Genomic DNA, 19,699 nt, shown 5'->3' with positions numbered 1-19,699 from the left:
AAATGACAATTGATTTTAGCTGACATTCACTGACGTCCTGCCTACCGTATACTAGAATGTATGTGTGGCATCAGAGAGCCACACATGATGCGGCCCCTTCCTCAGGAAGCTCCCTGTTTGGTGGGGAAGACAGATATGTAAGGAAGACACTGAGAAGGAGTATTCCAGAAGCGAGATGGGAAAAGAAGAGTGTGGTTATCATGGAAGCCTGGGGGAGAGTGTTCTTGGACAGAGCAGTGAACTCTGTTCAGTGCCCTTGCAGAGGGGACGGTGCAGTAGGAGTGAAACAGGCTTACTGGCGTGGGTGAATCATTAGTGCCCCCGGCAGAGGTGATTTTAGTGAAGAAGTGGGTGCCAGATGGCAGTGGGTGAATGGTGAGGGTGAGGAGGTGAAGATGATGGTGGTAGATAATTCCTTCAGATTTTTTCCCCCAGAAAATCTCTCTCTCTGGGAAAAGGAGGAGAGAGCAATAAGCTGGGTGGTAGCTGGAGGGAAGGTTTGGGAGCCTCTGGGAGATTGTATAATATGAGAGAGTTTGGCACACATTCAGATACCAACGGCAGTAAGAAAGTGGACTGGCTGCACCAATGGTGCACTGGCTGGGGAGGGCCTGTGGCACCTTCTGGCAGAGGGGAGGGCGCCGGCTTGTCCTGTTGGGGGGCAGCAGGGCCTCGATTGACTCTACAGGGTAAGCCCAGGTTATAGAGGACCTTTGAAAACTTAACAGGTGTGTGTAGGCTAAGTGCTGGAAACAGTGAGAGCCACTGCAGTTCCTTGATCGGGGAATATGGTGTTTCCAGGAGACAATTGTCAGAGATGGAGTGCAGGAGGGAAAGGAGGCAGGGAGGGAGCCGCCTAGCAGGCAGACTGAGGCTTTTGATCAGGAGACAGAAAAGAAGGGGAGCTGTTGGCATGAGAAAGGGAAAGAACAATCTAAAAGCAACATAGGTGTTTTGTTGTTGGCTGGAGGACCACAGTGAAGGACAGTCACAGGTGACATCCGTGTTTAGACCAGGGATCAGTGAGCTTTTCTGTGAAGGGCCACACGGTCCATTATCTCATCAAGGCAGGTCTGGCAGTCACTCTGTGGAGATGCAGATGCATCTGTGGCCGCATTGGGCTCGTGGGAGCGTTTTGCTGTCCCGCGGGCTCAGGGGATAGCATTGGGGGTGGTGGGAAGTACAAAGATTCTGGGCATCTTGGAAGACGTGCCAGTGGGACACAGAGGACAAGGGAAAGGTCAGAGTCATGGACACGGCACGCCCAAGGATTTAGGCAGTGGGTGAAGAAGGTGAGGCCATTCGCCCCTTTGAAGAAGTCTGGGGAGGGAGAAGGTTTTGGAGGAAAGCCAAACGGTTCTGCACACATGCAGTCAGAGCTGCTCGGTGAGCGGCACGATGTTAGGTGGGCCGTGGGCCGTGGTGTCCCGGGGTCCAAGGCAAGAGGGGTGTGGAGGCACCCGCGGCAGTGTGTCGGAGGGAGGTGGTGGTCAACACTGGGGTTTCCTAGGGCGTGCGTGCAGACAGGGCACTGTCTGAGGGGGAGGAGGAGGAGTTGGCCGAGGAGTCCCAGCCGCGGCTGGTGGGGAAAACGTGAAGGCTGTGCGCTGCACGAAGGAAAGCCAGGAGGTCCTGTGAGGAAGGCCTGTGTCAACATAGTACCGTGTCAGGTGCTGCCAGGGGATGGAGATGAAGTCTTCATTTGGGTGGGGGTGTGACCTGAATTGTATCCCCTAAAAGATCTGTTGATGTCCTAACGCCTGTCCCCTCGAATGGGCCCTTTGGTGGAAATAGGCTTGTTGCAGGTGGAATCAGTCGAGGTGAGGCCCTGCCAGAGTAAGGTGGGCCCCTCGTCCAGTATGGCTGGTGTCTTCCTGATTGGGGGACATTTGGACGCAGACACACACAAAGGGGAGAGATGCGAGACACCGGGGACAAGATGGCGTGTGACGCAGAGGCCTAGAGCAGAGCTATGGTGCCGTGAGCCAAGAACCCTGATTCCACTTTCTGCAAGAGACGGGCACGGGTCGTTCCCCAGAGGCTCTGGTGGGAGCAAGACCTGCCAATACCTTGATTTCAGACATCCGGCTACCCGGACTCTGAGAGACAACGTTGTTGTCTAAACCATCCAGCCCGTGGGACGTGGTTAGGGCAGCCCTAGGGAGCTGGTGCAGGTGGTTAGAGAAATTGGAACTCCGGCCTCATTGGAGGGGAAATAAAAGCTATGTCAGATTTGAATGTCCATGTGGCTTTGTTAGCCAAGCCAGATTCTGTGATCGCAGCTGCTTTATTTTCACATTGAATTCGTCTTCAGCTTTTTTCTTTTAATTGTGGTCAAATACACACCACAGAAAATGTACCTTCCTAACCCCTGTTAGGTGTGCAGTTGGCCAGCACGGAGTACGTTCGCCATGTTGTGCAACCATTGCCAAGATCCATCTGAACTTTCTCAGCTTCCCAAACCGGAACCCTGTGCCCCTTCGATACCGACTCCCTGCTTTTCCCTTCCGCCAGCTCCTGGCAACCACCATTCTACTTTCTGAGTCTTATCTCCTCTTCCAGGCACCTCAGATAGCCACGGTCACGCAGTCTGTGTGCTTTTACATCTGGATGGTTTCACTCAGCATGTCTCCAAAGTTCACTCATATGGTAGCATGATCAGAACACCCTGCCTTTTTAAGGCTGCATAATATTCCATCGTGTGTGTGTGTGTGTGTGTGTGTGTGTGAGTGTGTATGCGCCATGCTGTGTGTGTCCACGCATCCAGCCATGGGTGCTTACCTTTCTTGCACCTTGTGACAATTGCAATGAATGCTGCCCTGAACATGGGGGTACAGACACCTGTCCGAGTCCCTGCTTGCAGCTCCTGTGAGTATATACCCAGATGTGGAGTTGCCAGATTCTTTCTCAAGTTTAGAACATCTTTCCTGGTGGCTTTCTCTTGGCTTCTCCACATTTAGCCGACTCCTGATTGCTAAGCCGGCAGGCACCCTGTGAGCCAGGCTCCCCATCTCCTGAAGGGCCAGAGCAGTCGATGCCGTGTGCAAGGCCCCATGGCCAGGTGGTGGCAAAGCACAGGACCGCCTTCAGACTACAGGTGTTTCTCACATGTGAGAAGGTGAAGGTTTAATTTGTATGGCTTCAGAGTGTGCACTCTAACCTGGGGGTGGCTACCAGTGGCTGAACTTTGGCTCGACACAGAAAGGGAGTTTCTGGCAGAAGGGCTGTCCAGCAGGGGTCCCACCCGCTGGTGGCACCAGGGAGGTCTTTGGTTCCAGGTGGGCACGAAGGTGTGTGTCTTCTCTCCATGTCTTTATTCCTTACCCCTGCTGCGCTTCCTTCATGTAAAATCCCTCCTGAGCTATTCTTGACACCTGGCTACGTCATTCCCCACCTCCCCCTCATTGCTGTCATCTTCTGTCACCCCCATTTGTTCACGACTGCGGTAGTGGCTCATAGACATTCTCGTCCCAGGAGAACTCTGTCCTCCCCGAAGGTGCATCCAGTATCCCATCCACTGTCTGATCTCCAAGGACTCTGACCCCCTCTCCATATGTCCACCTTATCCTGTGGCCGCCTCACTCATTACCTGGAACTAAAGAGGGGACCCCACTCCCTGCCCCCACTTCCTACCTTCTGAAGTCCTGCCTTTCTGACTCTGTCATTTCCCCAAACAAACCCCCCCCAGAGTCCCTACAAAATGTCTGTATTTCTTTCAAAAGACAAACTACTCTGGCTTCCAAGCTTCTCTCTGCCACTGGGCCCTGTGAACCATCCCAGCCTCACTTCTGGGCCCATCCCCACCATCCCTGGGCCCCCGGGACCCTGACTTCCTGTAGCTCTCACCTTTCCTGGCTGTTTCACACGCATCTTCCGTTGATCCCTCCTCCCCTCTAATCTGGCCACCTCCTATTGTATGATTATGCTCTCAGCTTCCACCTGGAAGTTTCCTCTGGATCTCTAGATGGAGGCTTCTTGCTTTCAGGGCCAGGCGGGTCAATGCGAAGTCTCCAGGAATAAGACCATGAGGCCACTGTGTGGACAGTAGACCACACACCCTGCCTAAAAGCAGTCAGATCCTAAAAATGGGGTGTTAACCAACAAAACATCGGCTGCACCACACACACCCTGGTCAAGACTGTGCACTCCCAGAGCAGTCTGTGCTTTTCCTGCAGTCACCATGGGACGCAGCAATTACTTGCCTGAAGTCTACTTAATTGATTCTTTATTTCTTTTTATTTAAAATTATTTTTAACATTTATTTATTACAGAACAGGGGGAGGTGGGTAGAGAGAGGGAGACAGAGGATGCAAAGTGGGTTCCGCGCTGTGAGCACAGAGCCTGATGTGGAACTCGAACCCATGAACCGTGCGATCAGGACCCGAGCCAAAATCAAGAGTCAGTCACTTGACTGATCCACCCAGGTGCCCTGATCCTTTATTTCTAAGACTGCAGGTTCCATGCACGTAGAGACCATGCCCGTGTCCCTCATCAGTGCACTCTGGGACAGCATAGCCCATAATGGGTGCTCAAATCACATGTGTGGAAGGGAGGAGGAGAGTGAGGCGGTTTCTATGTGTTGTTCAGAACCGGAGTTCATTCTCCAGGAGCATTCTGAGTCCAGGGCGAGAGGCTTAGAGGCACCGGGTTTATGTGAACACTTCTCAATTCAGTTCTGATGCCAGACTTCAAACCAGGAGACCCAAATTCCCCCCAAAGAAATGAGTCAATGTAATCTTTAAGTGTACATCAGTGTAGTGTGTGGTCCTGGTATAATTAATGCTGTACTTTCTTTCTCCCCAGCTGTTTATTCCATGTCTCCTTTCCTCTTCCTCCCCCTACTCTCTCCTACTCCATTTCTTTCCGGTGGCCTCCAGTACCTCTGAGGAAATAGATTTGTGGAAATGAGTGTGCTTTCAGGGGGGACCAGCAGGTGGTGCTGTAGGACCTCCAGGACTGTTTGATAACTGGCCTTTTCTTTTTCTTTCTTACTGCTTTCTTGCTTTCTTTTTTTTTCTTTCTCTCTTTCTTTCAGTGCTCTTTTCTCTTTGTTCAAGTTCATAATGTAGGCAAACCGTTAGGCAAGATTTTTTCAGAAACAGGAAAGCAGGGTTTTGACTGAAAAAAAAAAAAGCAACAGAACGCGAAAATAAAATTAATAGAATGGACAAATCTTTATTACCTTTAAGTGGATTCACAGAAACTTAGTTTAGAAGGGTCCTCTGAGGCTCCCAGACCAGAGGTTTCCAAGCCTTAGCATTATCTAGGAGGGGTAGAGGGGGGTGAAAATTTAGGATCCTGAGGGCCAGGAATATGGTTTTCATCAGCTTCCCAGGAGATTCAGATACTGCTGGCCCAACTTGGGCTCCCGTGTGGGTACCCCTCATCTAGACCAGTGTTTCCCAAATTCTGTGTGCATGAAAATCACCTGCAGAACTTGTTGAAATGTTGACTCAGGTTCAGTAGGTCTGACAGGGCCTGCATTTTTCCTTTCTAACAAATTCTCAGGTGATACTGATGTTGCTGGTCTGTGGACCATTCTTTGAGAAGCAAGGATCAGGAGCAAGGGATTGACAAAATGGCCTAAACGCTCCAGCCAAATCCAGCCCATCGATCACCTGTTTCTGCAAATAGTTTTATTGGAACACAGCCACGCCCATTCCTTTACACATTACCTATGTCTGGTTTCACGTATGCAACAGAGGTCATATAGCTCACAAACATTTACTATCTGGCCCTTTGCCCGCCCCTAATCTAAAATTCTAAAGCCCTCCCAGATGATTCATTGAAAGGGAACTCCCTGCCTCACAGGACAGTTCATTCCATGTTCATACAGATCTTTAGGAAGGTTTTTCCTTGCTTCCTTGTGACTTGGTATTAATTCTGTTGTCAGGAGTCTCTTTCTACTTCCACGCCTAAGTGCTTTGCTCACCATCCTGTCTTCCCTAGGTCTCTCCTGTGTTAGGCCCCTCCTAGAATGTCATGAACCATGAAGCCCACTGCCTTGGGTGTCTTCCCAAGAGCGCAGAATAGAGTGGTGTACCACCTCCTTCTCTGTCCTCTGTAAGCTGCTCATGGAATGCATTGCATTGGCCTTCTGGGTAGACCTTCACTCGTGACTTCCTACATTTGGGATTATTTTTAACGTGGGTTTCTCTCTGGGGCGCCTGGGTGACTCAGTCGGTTAAGCCTCTGACTCTTGATTTCAGCTTCAGTCATGATCACATGGTTCATGGGATCTAGCCCTGCGCTGGGCTCTGTGCTAACAGCACAGGATTGTCTCTCTTCCTCTCTCTCTGCCCCTCCCCTTGCACGCTCTCTCTCACATTCTCTCTTTCTCAAAAGAGTAAACTGGAAAAAAAAGTGGGCTATTATCTGAAAAACATGCAAACAAGAGCAGACATCTTTTGTGTCTCTTTTTACATCACTTCCCCAGTGCAATTTGTTCTTGGTTTACCTGCTTCCTACTTTCTGACCATTCCTTCCCATGTCTTCCAGGGTTCTCTTTTTGCCCGACCCTAATGTTAGGATCCCATGTCCCTCTCTTATTCTCTTGTCTCCTTCTACACATTCTCCTTGGATGATCTCGGTCACTCTTGGCTTCAACCATCTATATGCTACAAAATCCTCAATTGTAAGGTTGGCTGGAGTTTTTCCTTTTATTTTCAGTTACTTACTCTCCACTAGGATTAGAGTTCTGGGGTGTGAGTAGCTTATGTTCATAATTTCTTATCTTCTTGGGTCTGCCTCCCACCTCACTCCCCTCTGCTTGGAATCTGTTCCTTCTTGCTTCTTTATTGCAACTAATGGTACTATCCCCCACACCCTTGCATAAGCTAGAAATGTAGAATTAGCCTCTGTTCTTCCCTCTTGCATCCCTCACTTCCAGGTAGGCACTGAAATGTCCGCCTCTTGCTTTTGATAGGTCTTAAACCTGTCTTCCCCTCTCCCCATGGCTGCTGCCTCAGTTCAGTGCGTATCACTTCCCGCCTCTCCGTCGCAGCAACCAACTGCCTTGTCTCTCTGCCCTCCGGTGTGTTCCCTTCTCCACGGCTGAAGGAATCTTTCCAAAATAAATTTTCCTCATGCCCCCCACCAGTGGCTTCCCATTGTGTATGATGTGGGAAGGTGAGGGCCTTGTAATTTAGTTCCTGCTTACCCTGCATATGAGTCTCCTAGGACCACTGTAACAAATTACCACAAACTCAGTAGTTTGGAACAGCGGAACTTCCTTCTCTCATATTTCTGGAGACCAGGAGTTGGAAATGAAGGTGTCAGCACCGTGGGGTCCTTCTTGGGGGCTCAGAGGGAGAGTCGTGTGCCTCTCTTCTAGTGGCTGGTGGTGGCCAGCCATCTGTGGCGTTCCTTGGCTTGTAGATGCATCACTCCAGTCTCCCCTGTGTGTCTCTGTGTCTTAAAATGGTCTTCTTAGAGGGACATCGGTCACTGGATTAGGTCCCACTCTGATATAGCACAGCCTCATTTTAACTAATTAGATCCGCAAAGTCTCTATTTCCAAACAAGGTCACATTCTGAGTTCCGAGTGGACATGAGTTTGGCGGGGAGGGACCCCATTCAACCCTAGTACCTTCTTCCAGCCTCAGCTCTTACTGTGTCCTCACCGTGGGCTCGCTCATTTGCTTTGGTGCCCTCGACGGGTAGGAATTCACTTGGCAGAAAAAGAGACAGAATTCCATGCAGAGGAAGGAGTGTGTCTGAAGGGCCACGAGAAGGTGAAATCTGAGCTGGGTCTTAATATACTTATGGAATTATTTTGGGGGTTTTTGTTGTTGTTCTTAGTGCCTCACAGTACTTGAAGATGTAGCTCAGATGTCACCTCTTTTATGAAGCCTTCCCTGAGCTCCCCAAGGACATTTCAAGTTGCTCGGTACTTAGTACCTGTGTATTTAGTGGCCTTCACTTTCATGTTTTGTTTAATCGTTAGCTTGTATTCCCATCTGGCCTATGTGGTCCTGGAGCAGACTGTGCATTTTGTCTGTAGGGGCCAAGCTTCCAGCCCAGATCTGGTTTTCCGGAGCGGGAGGTGGTTTGCCTTTTGTTTTTAAAGATTTTATTTCTTTAAGTAATCTCTACACCCAATGTGGGGCTCGAACTCATACCCGAGATCAAGAGTCACGTGCTCCACTGATTGAGCCAGCCGGGTGCCCCCAGCCCAGATGCTTTTGAAAGAAATTACCCATCTGCATTTAATCCCGTAAGAAGCGATCACATACATGTCAGGGGAGGAGATGGTCAGTCCTAACTGGATGCTTCTTCGCCTTAGAGGAGGTCAGGGTGACTCGAATGTGGAAGGAGGCTGTACCAGAGCCTCTCCACACTTCCTTCCATCTGGAGCTTCTGTTGTTCTAACTACAACCCCTTCCAGAAACAACGCAAACTTTTAAGGCACACAGACTGGGCATTGTGCTTCCTTTTGGTTCCGCGTGGTCTCGAGAAGCTTCACTGTCACTGGAAGGGCTCGGTGTTAACATGAACCACATTAACGGACCCGTGGCCTTGAGAGATGCTCGGTGTCTCGGACCTCACTGGGAGCAGACAAAGCTTATGGACAAAGCCATTCCCACCCAGCAGATGCACTCGTAAATCTTGGCAGTTTTTCCATGTTCCTTACGTGGACAAAAGGATTTTAAAGACTGTAATTTAATGCTGTTTTGGATTCCTGTTTCTGTTGAATCGATTTTAATACCACCTTGTTACAGAGTCACATTTTCCTTTTTGATGAAAACGAAAAAGAGGTTTCACTGTGGGGAAAACCAAGGAGTGGGCCATTCAACTACATTCCTTACAGAGGTGATCAAGGTACAGGGATATTGGAAGAGAAAGCAAACACCCTGTATGTAAATACCCTTAAACATTCATTTTTTCCAATTACAATGAGCTATGTTGATCTATTCATTGGTACTAATTCTTGTACCACCTAGGCGTGTTGGGAAAATTGCCACAGATTGTAAACAGGCACTTTTTAACTCAGAAGAACAGTTTGTGGTAAAATTCTATTAATTCAAATTGCCTAGAAACAAAAGTGACTTATAAAACTACTCCGCAGCCCCAAATTAGAGATCGTGTTCCCTCTGTAGTTTCCAAAGAAAATGCCAGGTTCTCTTGGTCTTGGGAGCAGCACTGACTCTATATCACACGGTTACATTTTTATCCCATTTTTACCCCCCTTTGGAGTAGGCAAGGATTGAAGGAACAGAGCTTCTCACCGCAGCCAGCTACAAATTATGTAGCCAAAATTCATGGAATCGCAGCCTGTCACGGTTGTCATTCTGTAGCGGCCCTTTGCACATGGGTGAATCATTTTGAGAAACCCCATCCCATGCCCAGTACAGACTGAAGTGCCTGTACCGGTGAAGGGGCTTTGCAGAGTTTCAGAGGCGTTGTGCCATCGCTGTCTTTCCTGTGGGGCGGGAATTCCGAGCGTGGGCTCCAAGGTGGTGGCAGGGAACCCGGGAACGAGGGTAGGAAGACACGTCACAGCTTTATTTTTTATGCATCTCTTGAGTAAAACTTAACCTCAGAAAACATGTACCATGGAAGCAACGATCCATCATGGTATTTGTGGACTCTGTGATTCTGTCACAGATCTCTTCACCACTTCAGAGTTGGCGGTACAGCACGGGTTAGGTCCTACTTAATGTGTTAATAAGCACACACAAATTTGTTTAATATTCTGATAACTATATCCATATCACCCATTTCTTCTGTGAACTTTTAGGTGCTACTTTATGTGTTAGTTTTAAATGAAAAGCATGGAAAACATGAAAAACCAGGAAAGACCTTAGAAATTGTCACAGAATCAAGGAGACGAGGGAGGCACGATGCCTCAATGTCACGGATAGACCCCGAACTGGATCTCTGAACAGAAAGAAGACAATAATGGGAACACTGGAGAAATCCAAGTGAAAGTCTGAAATTTGGTCAATGATGGTTTCTTAGTGTTGACAAGTGTACCACGGAAATGTAAAGTGGTAACAGCAGGAAAACCAGATGAGTGTTACTTGAGAACGCTCCGTACATCTGATTTTACAGTGAGAGTCACGGTGTTGGGCCAGCTGCCTGCCCCTAGAGATCTGTGGGGTGGGACTTCTGTGTCACCTCAAGGCCATCACTGTCACAACTCTGAGGCAATTGGAGACCAAGCCAAAGATCGGGAGAAATTTTCCAGAGAAATAAAATAATTTGCAGCGTATTCCAGTGGGAAAGGCATGGCCGTGGGTTCACTTTGTCCTCTGTGGCTAGGAACTGTTCTGGGCTTCCTCTTCCCCTTTGAGAGTAAAGCCATCGATAAAGGCCTTATCAGGGTCCATGCGAGGACTAAAGATCACGTGCCCACCAGGTGGCCCTTCTGTTGGTTTTAGCTGGTGTGCTGTCGTGCATTTTACATGCCAGGCACCACGCTAAACACTTTTCATAAACTACCTAATTTAGTCTTCATAATACCTGTATCACACAACCATTTCATTCCGAGAGTGAGAGGCTCAGTGACCTCAGTAGCCAAGAACGCTTAAGCTGGACTAAATCTCAGGTCCGTGCTAACTGCGGTACATGGTGTTCCTTTATCTTCTCTCAGGGCTAAGCCTTTCCTAAGGCTGGATGGACCTGGTGACCGGGTGCTTTTTGCTTTCTCTGACTTCTGAACCCCTCTGTGTTTGTTTTGCGCGTACATCCACATCCAGATGCTCTCCGCATGTCTGTTGCCCGTCATGGTTGGCTTGTCTGGACTTGAGATTACTCCACTGGAAAATGAGGGTGTTGGGCGGTCCTCAGGAGTGTCCGGCATGGAAGGCCTATCCTGCATTCTGTGAATTTTAACGGCTTATTCCAGCTGTTTAATAGGGGTGACTATTGGATCACTGAAGCCACAATTTTTCTAATTCGTATTGGATAAAGTCTGCATTCCTGGGTCATTCTCCCAAATTCTAGAGAGAGGAGAAAGAAAAGAGCTCTAAGATTAGTGACCTCCTAACACCATGGCAATGAAAAACAACCCAAAAACCACCAGAGACCACTGTGACATTTATCTGTTCCCTAATTGGGATTTTACTGAGGGATTACTCTAAAGCACGTGGGAGTAATTTTATTTTTTTGTTCCCTTCCGTGATTAGGGCGGAGGCACCACGCGTCACCGTGTAGTTGCCAGTTATTTCAAATTGAAGTCTTTTGAAGGGGGGAAAAAAGGTAGTTACCGCTGTTAAGTAGCTGGGCAGGTGAATTCAGCCAAAAATGGTTACGAGGTAATGAGCCCTATTTCTGAAATTGACATGCGCGTGCACATTGTCTCAAAGTGAGAAAAGTGAGAGCAGCACTGGTACACTTTGTTTACTTAAGTGGGGCACCTGTTGAACCCATGATTTGCTCTCTTGTTTTCCAGTTTTTCCCCTACATCCTGCTCCTGGTTGCCATCCTCCTGTACCTGCCCTCCCTGTTCTGGCGTTTTGCAGCAGCTCCTCATCTTTGCTCAGATTTGAAGTTTATCATGGAAGAACTTGACAAAGTATACAACCGCTCCATTAAAGCCGCAAAGAGCGTGTGTGATCAGGACATGAGAGACGGTGCTGGCCCAGTTCTGGGTGTTAATGAGAACACAGGACAAAGGTAAGTCAGGCTCCGGCTTGTTTCTCGTCAGGCTTTGGGGTGTGAGGTCTCAGCCCTTCTCCTGCCCGTCTGGGCTTAGGGTTCGCACTGTACTAGATGGGGGGCGGTCATCCACCTACAGACAGCCTGTGGGAGCCTGGAAGGCCCACTTCCCCCGAATCTCACCCCCACCTGCCTGCCTCCGCACCTGTCCTCACATCAGGAGGCTTTCCCTTTTTGCGGGCAATGCCGCCGTCTCGTGGTCTGGAAGGCAGATGTAGGTAGGGTAACAGGTTAAGGCGCTACGTACTTGCTTGCTTTGACCTGCTCCTCAGTGGAGAAGCACAGAGGATTATGGGGCTGCTGAGCTTGGAGAACCGGGGTGAGAAAAATGGGCAATGAGTAGGCAGTGCATCGCCTGTTGCACAGTCTTCTCTGGTTCTTGTCATTAACAATGGTGATCGTATTTATAGCTAATATTCCTGATACCACATTGAGCTCTCCTAGTACATTAGCTCATTTAACCCTCAGAATGTCATTACAACTAACTGCATTTATTTACTGCCCCCCCCCCCTTTTCCCCAGATAAAAACATTCTCCCATAGCTACCAGTGGGAGAGCTGGGACCTGACCCTGGTCTGTCCGTCTGGAGCCTGACCCCCCCCCTTGCCCTAGGAGCTGGCTGCCTCCTGCCCCTCCCCTGTAGGAGGCGCGCATGTTCTGGTTGGGCTGGAAAGTCTTCTTTATTCTGCACACTTGAGAAAACTGTAGTGTTTTTTTTGTTTGTTTTTTTTAAAGTAGTAGAATCAGTCAACATTTAGCATTTACTGAGTGCCAGGCACTTTAAGGATTTACAATTATAACTCATTTAATGAACCAGACCTTTAAAACGTTAAGGGGGAGAGCATTTTATTGTTTCTTTTCTTTTTTTTTTTTTTAAACAGGATTTTATTCCCTGATACCCCAGCGAAGTTATAGGTAAAGTAGGGAGGGAGGAAAGGTGTTTGAGATTTTTAGTGTGATATTGCTCTGTGTGTACGTCTTTAACATTTGATCTTCGTAAGGGTTGAAGTTTTTATTCTCCCCCCCCCCTTTAGTTTGTGGGAGATCTCTGAAAGCCACTTCAAGTACCCAATTGTGGAGCAGTACTTGAAGACGAAGAAACACTGTAACAATTTGATCGTCAAGTACGTCAGCTGCCGGTTGCTGACCCTCAGCATAATACTGTTAGCGTGCATCTACCTGGGCTATTACTTCAGCCTCTCCTCCCTCTCAGATGAGTTTGTCTGCAGCATCAAGTCGGGGATCCTGAGAAATGACACCACCATCCCCGATCGGTTTCAGTGCAAGCTCGTCGCCGTCGGCATCTTCCAGCTGCTCAGCTTTATCAACCTCATGGTGTACATCCTGTTGGCTCCCGTGGTTGTCTACACGCTCTGTGTTCCGTCCCGACAGAAGACGGACATTCTCAAAGTGTACGAAATCCTGCCCACTTTCGAAGTCCTGCGTTTCAAGTCTGAAGGGTACAACGACCTGAGTCTCTACAATCTTTTCCTGGAGGAGAACATAAGTGAGCTCAAGTCCTACAAGTGTCTGAAGGTGCTGGAGAACATCAAAAGCAGCAGCCAGGGTGTCGACCCAATGCTTCTCCTCACGAACCTTGGCCTGATCAAGATGGACGTTGTCGACGGCAGAGGACCTGAGACTGTGGAGATGATGGCACAGGAGGAGGAGGACCCGACAGCAGAGCTCAAAGGTAGGGTTAGCTCTCAGGGCAGAGGCTGAGGAAGCCCACGGAACACCCAGGCGGCCGGCCTCCGCGAACCGTCCCGTCTTTACCCCGGCCGGCGTCCCTAAACCATTCTCCTGTGTGGTCTTAGGTGAGACCCCTCCCCTACTGGGTGATGGAGGGAGAGAACTGGTGCTGCCTCAGATCTCCACAGGAAGGTGTGCCTCTTCCAGACCGTTCTCTCCTCCTTTTCCTCCTCACGCTGTCTCCTGTGCTGCCTCTTGCTCAGGCATTCCTGCTTGCTGTCATGCTCGCTCATGCTTGTCCCGTTCTGCTGCTTCTGTCCCTGCACCTCTGAGCCTCTTGCCTGTCGTTCTCCACCTCCTTTCAAAGAGACTGAAAGTTCACTGATTTAGTTGTGGCGCTGACCTAGCTTCACTGTGCTCTGAAATTTGGCTCAGAAGCAAAAGCCGGTAAGGCAAAGAACGCTGAGATTTCTAGAAGGGAAAGTAATTCCTGCTGTGGCTTCCTGCTGTGTGACTTCTGCCATCAATATTTGTTTTCCATTTTGACAGATTTGAATGCACCCAGTGAAACTAAAGTAAGCAATGGAGGGAAGGATGCTCGGCAGAGACTTCTGGATTCTTCTTGCTGAAGGTTTTTTCCTTTCAACTTGAGATCTGTGACTTCTGTGAGGTGGGATTTGTAACGGCTGAAGCACTCGGTCGGGTTTCCAGCTGGTTTGCAGCCAGTGCTTCTTGGTAGAGACACTGAGCGTGTCTTATCGAGTCCCTGATGAAAATTACGGTCAACAGAATGGTGTGGAAGTAAGGTTCATGGACTTCCAACGAGAGGCACCATGGAGATAAGTGAACCACAGCAAGTGTTGATGTGTAAGTCCTCATCGAATGGAAAGTGGAAAGGCTCATCAAAGAGTCATAGCCCTTTGAGTGCCTCAGAGGGACACCTTTCTGTGGAGATAGTGCAGTGAGACTCAGAGCTACCAGCAAGGACTTTGGGAGGCCTTATTTTTAATTTGTTTTAGGAAAAAATAATAAATTGTCAGGATACAATTTTAATCTGAGTCTCCTCTGTGTTAATAACTGTTGGACAAGAGAAACATCCACCGACCCACAGGCAGTCCTGCTCCCGGTGGTGTCCTAACCTGGGGACGGTGCTGGTGTCTCTTCACACTGCTGCTTGTCACCCTGGCTAACTGAAATCGCTGACCGTGGTTTGTCGCACTGTGCTGGGAAGGGCTGCGGGCCCATGCACTGCTCTGACTGGAGACTTGGTGAACGAGATGCGTGCAAAGGATACTTCCTTGTGACTTCTGTACAGGAAAAGAATGCCGCTAAAAGGGCGCCGTGGGGAAATCTGCACATGCACAGCAACTCAGTTTTCCAAGGGGTTTTCTGCAGGTAACCCTCTGCTGTCAAAAGAATCGAAACAGGATGTTACTTAAACGAGCGGAACACAGAATGCTTAAAACGAGGGACATTTTGCTTATTACGATCAGAACATATAAATGACATCTGCCATATGGCGTGCTTGGAGCCAGAACAACTTAGCGGTTTGTTTTATTTACACTGGAGCATATCTTTTAAAAATTCATTTTAATTTAGAAGTGTATGGTATCAAATTTGAGGCCATTTGGGAAGGACGTTCTGGTTTTGATGGAGAATTATAGACTACATGTTAAAAACGGGTATATAACACCCAAGCATTATTTCATAAACATTTAAGTCCGATTCAGAATATGTAAAAAAAAACTTTTCCCTTTCTAACCATGTAAGTGGGTCCTAACTATGTTTACATTTTATACAAAATTCTTTAAAACTGTATCTATGGATCTCCCTGTGTTTGTTCTTAGGAAGTTAACACATTTCTAAAGTAAATAATCCTCAGGAACCTAAAGTTTACGTTTGACTCTTAGCGATAGTTGTTTAATATAATTACTGTTTTTTGAAAAACAAAAGTTACATAAGCTGAGAATATTCTGAGAATATTCTAGTCTCTCTCCAGAGTATTCACAGAAGTGGATTTTACCTGTGCCTCTGTGATGGTTTCTGAGATGGAAAGCTAATAATAAGTATTAAGGATGCAATCAGTGCTTTAAATTATTCTTATTACATGATATTTATTACCATTGAGTTACAGTGTGATTTAGAAATGGTAGTCACCTAAATATCCCATTTTCCCTCATTTTTATATCACTGTGTGTGTGTGTTCACTGTTCACAGTTCTCCTCACTGGTTTCTTTTTATACTCGGAAAAGATTTCTGAGAGGTATTTTTCTATCATATACTTCCCCCGCCCCCACAAAAGCTTCATCTTCTCTATAGGCTGCCCCTTATTTGTATTTTGAAGAAGTAAAAGTGGATCCATTATCTTAGGAAAACAGCAGCTCCGTAAGCCCTGGCACACGTAATCCTTTCATCAGGATTATGGTTGGAGTCCTTGACCTCTGTTCCTTTTTGCCGTTCCTACCTGCTGAGCTCCAGTGGGGTCTGCGATGTCCCAGGCTAGTCCTGCTAGTCACTGATGGTGTGGCTGTGATGAATAAGGCACAGCTTTGAGGAGTTCACAGTCTAGTCAGAGGCCGCAAAGGCAGAGGCAGGTACAAAAAAAGAGCAGCCACAATAAAGGCCCTTCCAGAAAACTTCCAGCAAACGCTCTGTGTTCTGGGTGGATGCCATATTGTTTTCCTCTCTGCCGTAGCCTCTGTAGCCGGTGGTTTTAAGAATCTGGTTGCAGTTTTTCCCAGAGCTTCTTTAGCCACGAGTACTCCAGTCTGAAGCTTGGACAAAACGATAAGATAGCAATTTTGAGTAGTAGGAGCTCCACTGGCCTTTTGCACCTTACCTTGCGGGGGAGGGCAAGCCTGTGGTGGACATGGAGTTGCCCGTGAACGACAGTCGTGGAGCTAAGGGGCTGATGTGGATGCCCGGTCATACATTCTGGCTTGGGAAAAAGTGTTATCAAGAAAGTTAACTCGTTCATCTCCTGTGAGTTGCTGGCTTACAGGACTACTTTTGAGGGTCCCATTTTCTGAGGGTAAGAGTCATTTAAAAGGGGACAGACCGATCCTAAATGAGTACCCCAGGGTCACTGACTTTGTTTCCGGCTCACGTCTTCCTAGTAAAGCACCAGCTGGGCCTCGAACGGATCATTCTGAAAGCAGTATCCAGCCACGTGTTTGCTTTTACCACATGGAAGGCAGAGACTTCCCATCTTAAGACGGGAATGCAGACATTCTTAAGCCTCCAGGAAGTTACAGACCCCTTACCAATACTTTTAAAGCTACGAACCCTTTCCTCTGGGATGCACACAACACTAAATACACCTTCAGGGGCCATCGTCGTCCACGAAGCTGTGCTCTTGTGGCTGGAGACCAAGGCGCACGGCACAGAACGGAGGCCCCTTTGCCCACGTGGAAAGCTGCTGCGTGTTTACTTAGTGAAATCGTGTTTGGCACTCTTGAGCATGCTCTACCTTTTGAGGAATGGATTTCATTTTGTAGAGTCAGGCTGAAAAAGTCAACTAAGAGAGTGCGTGTGGCTGGCAGTGGCCCGGAGCGACCCCTGTCCGGCTTCTCTAGAGTGTGGGTGAGGGTGAGCACAGCCCTTGTCAAATGCTTTGTCCTCCTTTGTAGCTGTGCTGTGAAAATGCTAGAACTTCCAGCTGTGCGGCAGGGCTTGCTGCACGTCTGTGTTTCGCTCGTAGAAGCTACCTGTTCACTGAGCATCCTCTCCTATCCAACATTGAGCGGAGGTGGGCTGGGGGCGCTGCCGGCCTCCGTCCTGTGACAGGGAGTTCTGCTCCTGGGGGTGGATTGCCGCATGCGTTTTAAACTGTGTTCGCGTTGGTTTATTTTGCTTATTGTCAGTCCCAGTTGATAGAATATCTACAATGATGGGAGTTGTTATCTAGTGCTGTATCACAGGCTCCTACCACAGCGACTGGCTGGAGTGTAATGGACATTGTGTAAATATTTGGTGAACACATGAACACACTGTTAGGAGAAGTCCTAGTTTGTTGGCAACTGTGTTGATTTAAAAGGCAAACCGTCCTCGGCAGGAGACGAGAGGGGAGACTCAGCCTCACGGTGGAGAGAGGAATATTTCTGTAAATGACTAGGGCTCTACATGTAAGTAATGACAGTCCTTGGCTTTTTACTGTGACGTTGTGACCACTTTCCAAGTTCAGTACAAGTTCAGTGTTGCCTTGCAGTGATGAAAAAAATTTTTTTTTGAAATTGAAGTTTTAAAGCCCCTGATCTCTGTTATTTCCCAGACCGACCTCTTGAAAAGGAACATTGATTGAAATGCGCAATTGCCAGTAATTAGGGGTTCTTCTGAGGGCGTGGAGATGAAGTGGCTCCTTCTGGGCGATCGTTGGCCGTTTGGTCCTGTTATTCACAAGTGATGTGAAACCTTTAAAAAAGATTGGCAAAGATGATATTGTGTCATTTGTGGAACATAATAGATGTTAATTCGTGATTGCTTTGTTCAGCCTGCTGGAAATGAAATGTATTGTTTCAGTGTTCTCTCTTTAGCTGTAAAAATACTGTCACTGAAAGCATGTGTTTGATCCGTGATTGTTCTTCAAGTTCTTGAAAGTGACAAGAGTTTCTAATGCTTTGAGTGCTCTCCCCTGCCCACCAGAGGAGGAAAGTCCTTGTAGAATTCGACAGTGTCACCAGTGTTCCCTACAAAGGATGAAGCCATCAATTCCTGTTTACAAGTCGGAGTTTTTTAAAAGCACCATAATTACAGCCTAATGGGGTTGTGTAAAGCGGTGCTCTAGGTGTAATTCACATTCTTTTCAACGACCAAACATCTCCAGAACTTTTAAAGAGAGACACGCATGCTCTTTTTGCTGTATCATTTGGTAAGAACGATCACTTTCTGTTCCACAAGGCTCAAAGGATGACAGCGTATCATGGTTAGAAAACGGTCCTTAAAAAAAGCACAAGAACCTGGAAACTCTCCAGTTTGGTGGCTATCACTGTTACATTTTTGTATTTCCACGTAAGCCGCCTGTCCAAGTTCTGCCTTCTGATCCAGCCGGCCTCCCTTTAGGGAGGGATGAAAGGTGGAAAATCAAGGCTGCTGTGTAGGGAAGGGTGAAGCACTGTTTTGGTTCTGCACTGTTATGCCCACCTAAATAAAACTACTCTCAGCAGTGAAAAATGTGTCTTCCTGCTTCTTGCCTTCTCTTCAAGGAAGACGGGCCCTGAAATGCGTGGGGAGGCCCATATTCCTCTCTGCTGGACACATGAGATTCACTAGGTACTCTCCACAAGCCGGCTGGCAGCAACCGAAGAAGAAAGTCCTCGATTAAGGGCCCACGGATCCTGCAATTTCCACAGCAGAAATCACATGCACTCTGTTGCCTAGAATCGAGTCCCAGGTCCTGCCCACTAAGGGGGAGGAGATTGTACAGGCGTAACCACTGGGGAGAATCATAGGGCCATCTTGGGAGGTTCTCCTAAATCCCAGCCCCTCTGTCTCTGAGCTTGCTATACAACCTCGACATCTGTCTGAGGCCTCCCTCCATTCCCAGAGCTATCTTCGAGCCTCTGACCCCCTCTTTCCTGAATTTCTCTTATAGTCTTTCCCTAAGCATTTTCTACATTCCTCTCAAGACTGTTGAGAATACAAATCCGGTCATGCCAGCCCTCCCCACCTCACCCCCACCATTTTAAATCCCTTGAGAGTCTTCACGGATTTGGGGATAAAGAACACACTTCTGCTTCTTCAGGCTCATCTCTACCACCGTCCCTCCCGTCTCGGATGCAGCCTCATGTCCTGCTCCTTAAAGGACCCTCTTCTTCCTCAGGCGCTCTTCCCTGTCCCCACCCCCTCTTCCCTTCTGTTCAAAAGTCAGCTCTGTGTCAGTGGGAACACCAAATGGTGCAGCCACTATGGAAAACAGTATGTCAGGTCCTCAAAAAATTAAGCATAGAATTACCATCTGATCCAGCCAGCAACCCCACTTCCGGACCCGTAGTAGCTCAGGCTGCCATAACAAAACCCCAGAGGCTGGTGGCTTACACAACAGAATTACTATCTTATGAGAAGGGACCCTCTTTCTGGAGGCTAGACATCCAAGGTGGAGGTTCCAGCCAATTCAGTGTCTGGTGAGAACTCTTCCTGGCTCGCACACAGCTGCCTTCTTGCCACGTCCACACGTGCCTTTCCTTGGTGTATGTGGTGATTGGGGTGGAGCTGGGGTGAGGGTGGGGACATATGTCTCTTTTCTAAGGCTACTAGTCCTATGGTGTTAGGACCCCACCCTTATGAGCTCATAATTATCTCCTCAGGACCTTATCTCCAAATACAGTAGCATTGGGGGGCTAGGGTTTCA

General features: G+C 48.1%; 1 protein-coding gene and 1 long non-coding RNA gene across 2 annotated transcripts in view; one reads left to right on the top strand and one right to left on the bottom strand.

Annotated features, from left to right (window-relative positions):
- The window catches only part of PANX1 (pannexin 1), a 45,087-nt gene extending 31,097 nt beyond the window's left edge, over positions 1-13,990 (top strand). Inside the window, exons 3-5 of the mRNA XM_007079030.2 lie at positions 11,396-11,619; positions 12,696-13,354; positions 13,903-13,990. Coding sequence (XP_007079092.1) covers positions 11,396-11,619; positions 12,696-13,354; positions 13,903-13,982 — 963 coding nt within the window. The 3' untranslated portion in view covers positions 13,983-13,990. The remainder of the gene's footprint in view (positions 1-11,395; positions 11,620-12,695; positions 13,355-13,902) is intronic.
- Positions 13,991-14,672: 682 nt separating this feature from the next.
- LOC122231122 lies at positions 14,673-19,564 on the bottom strand. The gene is made up of 3 exons (XR_006208282.1): positions 19,304-19,564; positions 15,818-18,686; positions 14,673-14,759 (listed from the first exon to the last, which is right to left on the bottom strand). It is a non-coding gene; the product is annotated as an uncharacterized LOC122231122 (long non-coding RNA).
- Between the last annotated feature and the right edge of the window lie 135 nt (positions 19,565-19,699).

This window comes from Panthera tigris, chromosome D1 (genome assembly GCF_018350195.1).
Source record: "Panthera tigris isolate Pti1 chromosome D1, P.tigris_Pti1_mat1.1, whole genome shotgun sequence".
NCBI lineage: Eukaryota > Metazoa > Chordata > Mammalia > Carnivora > Felidae > Panthera > Panthera tigris.
This window is presented reverse-complemented; position numbering and strand designations above follow the sequence as displayed.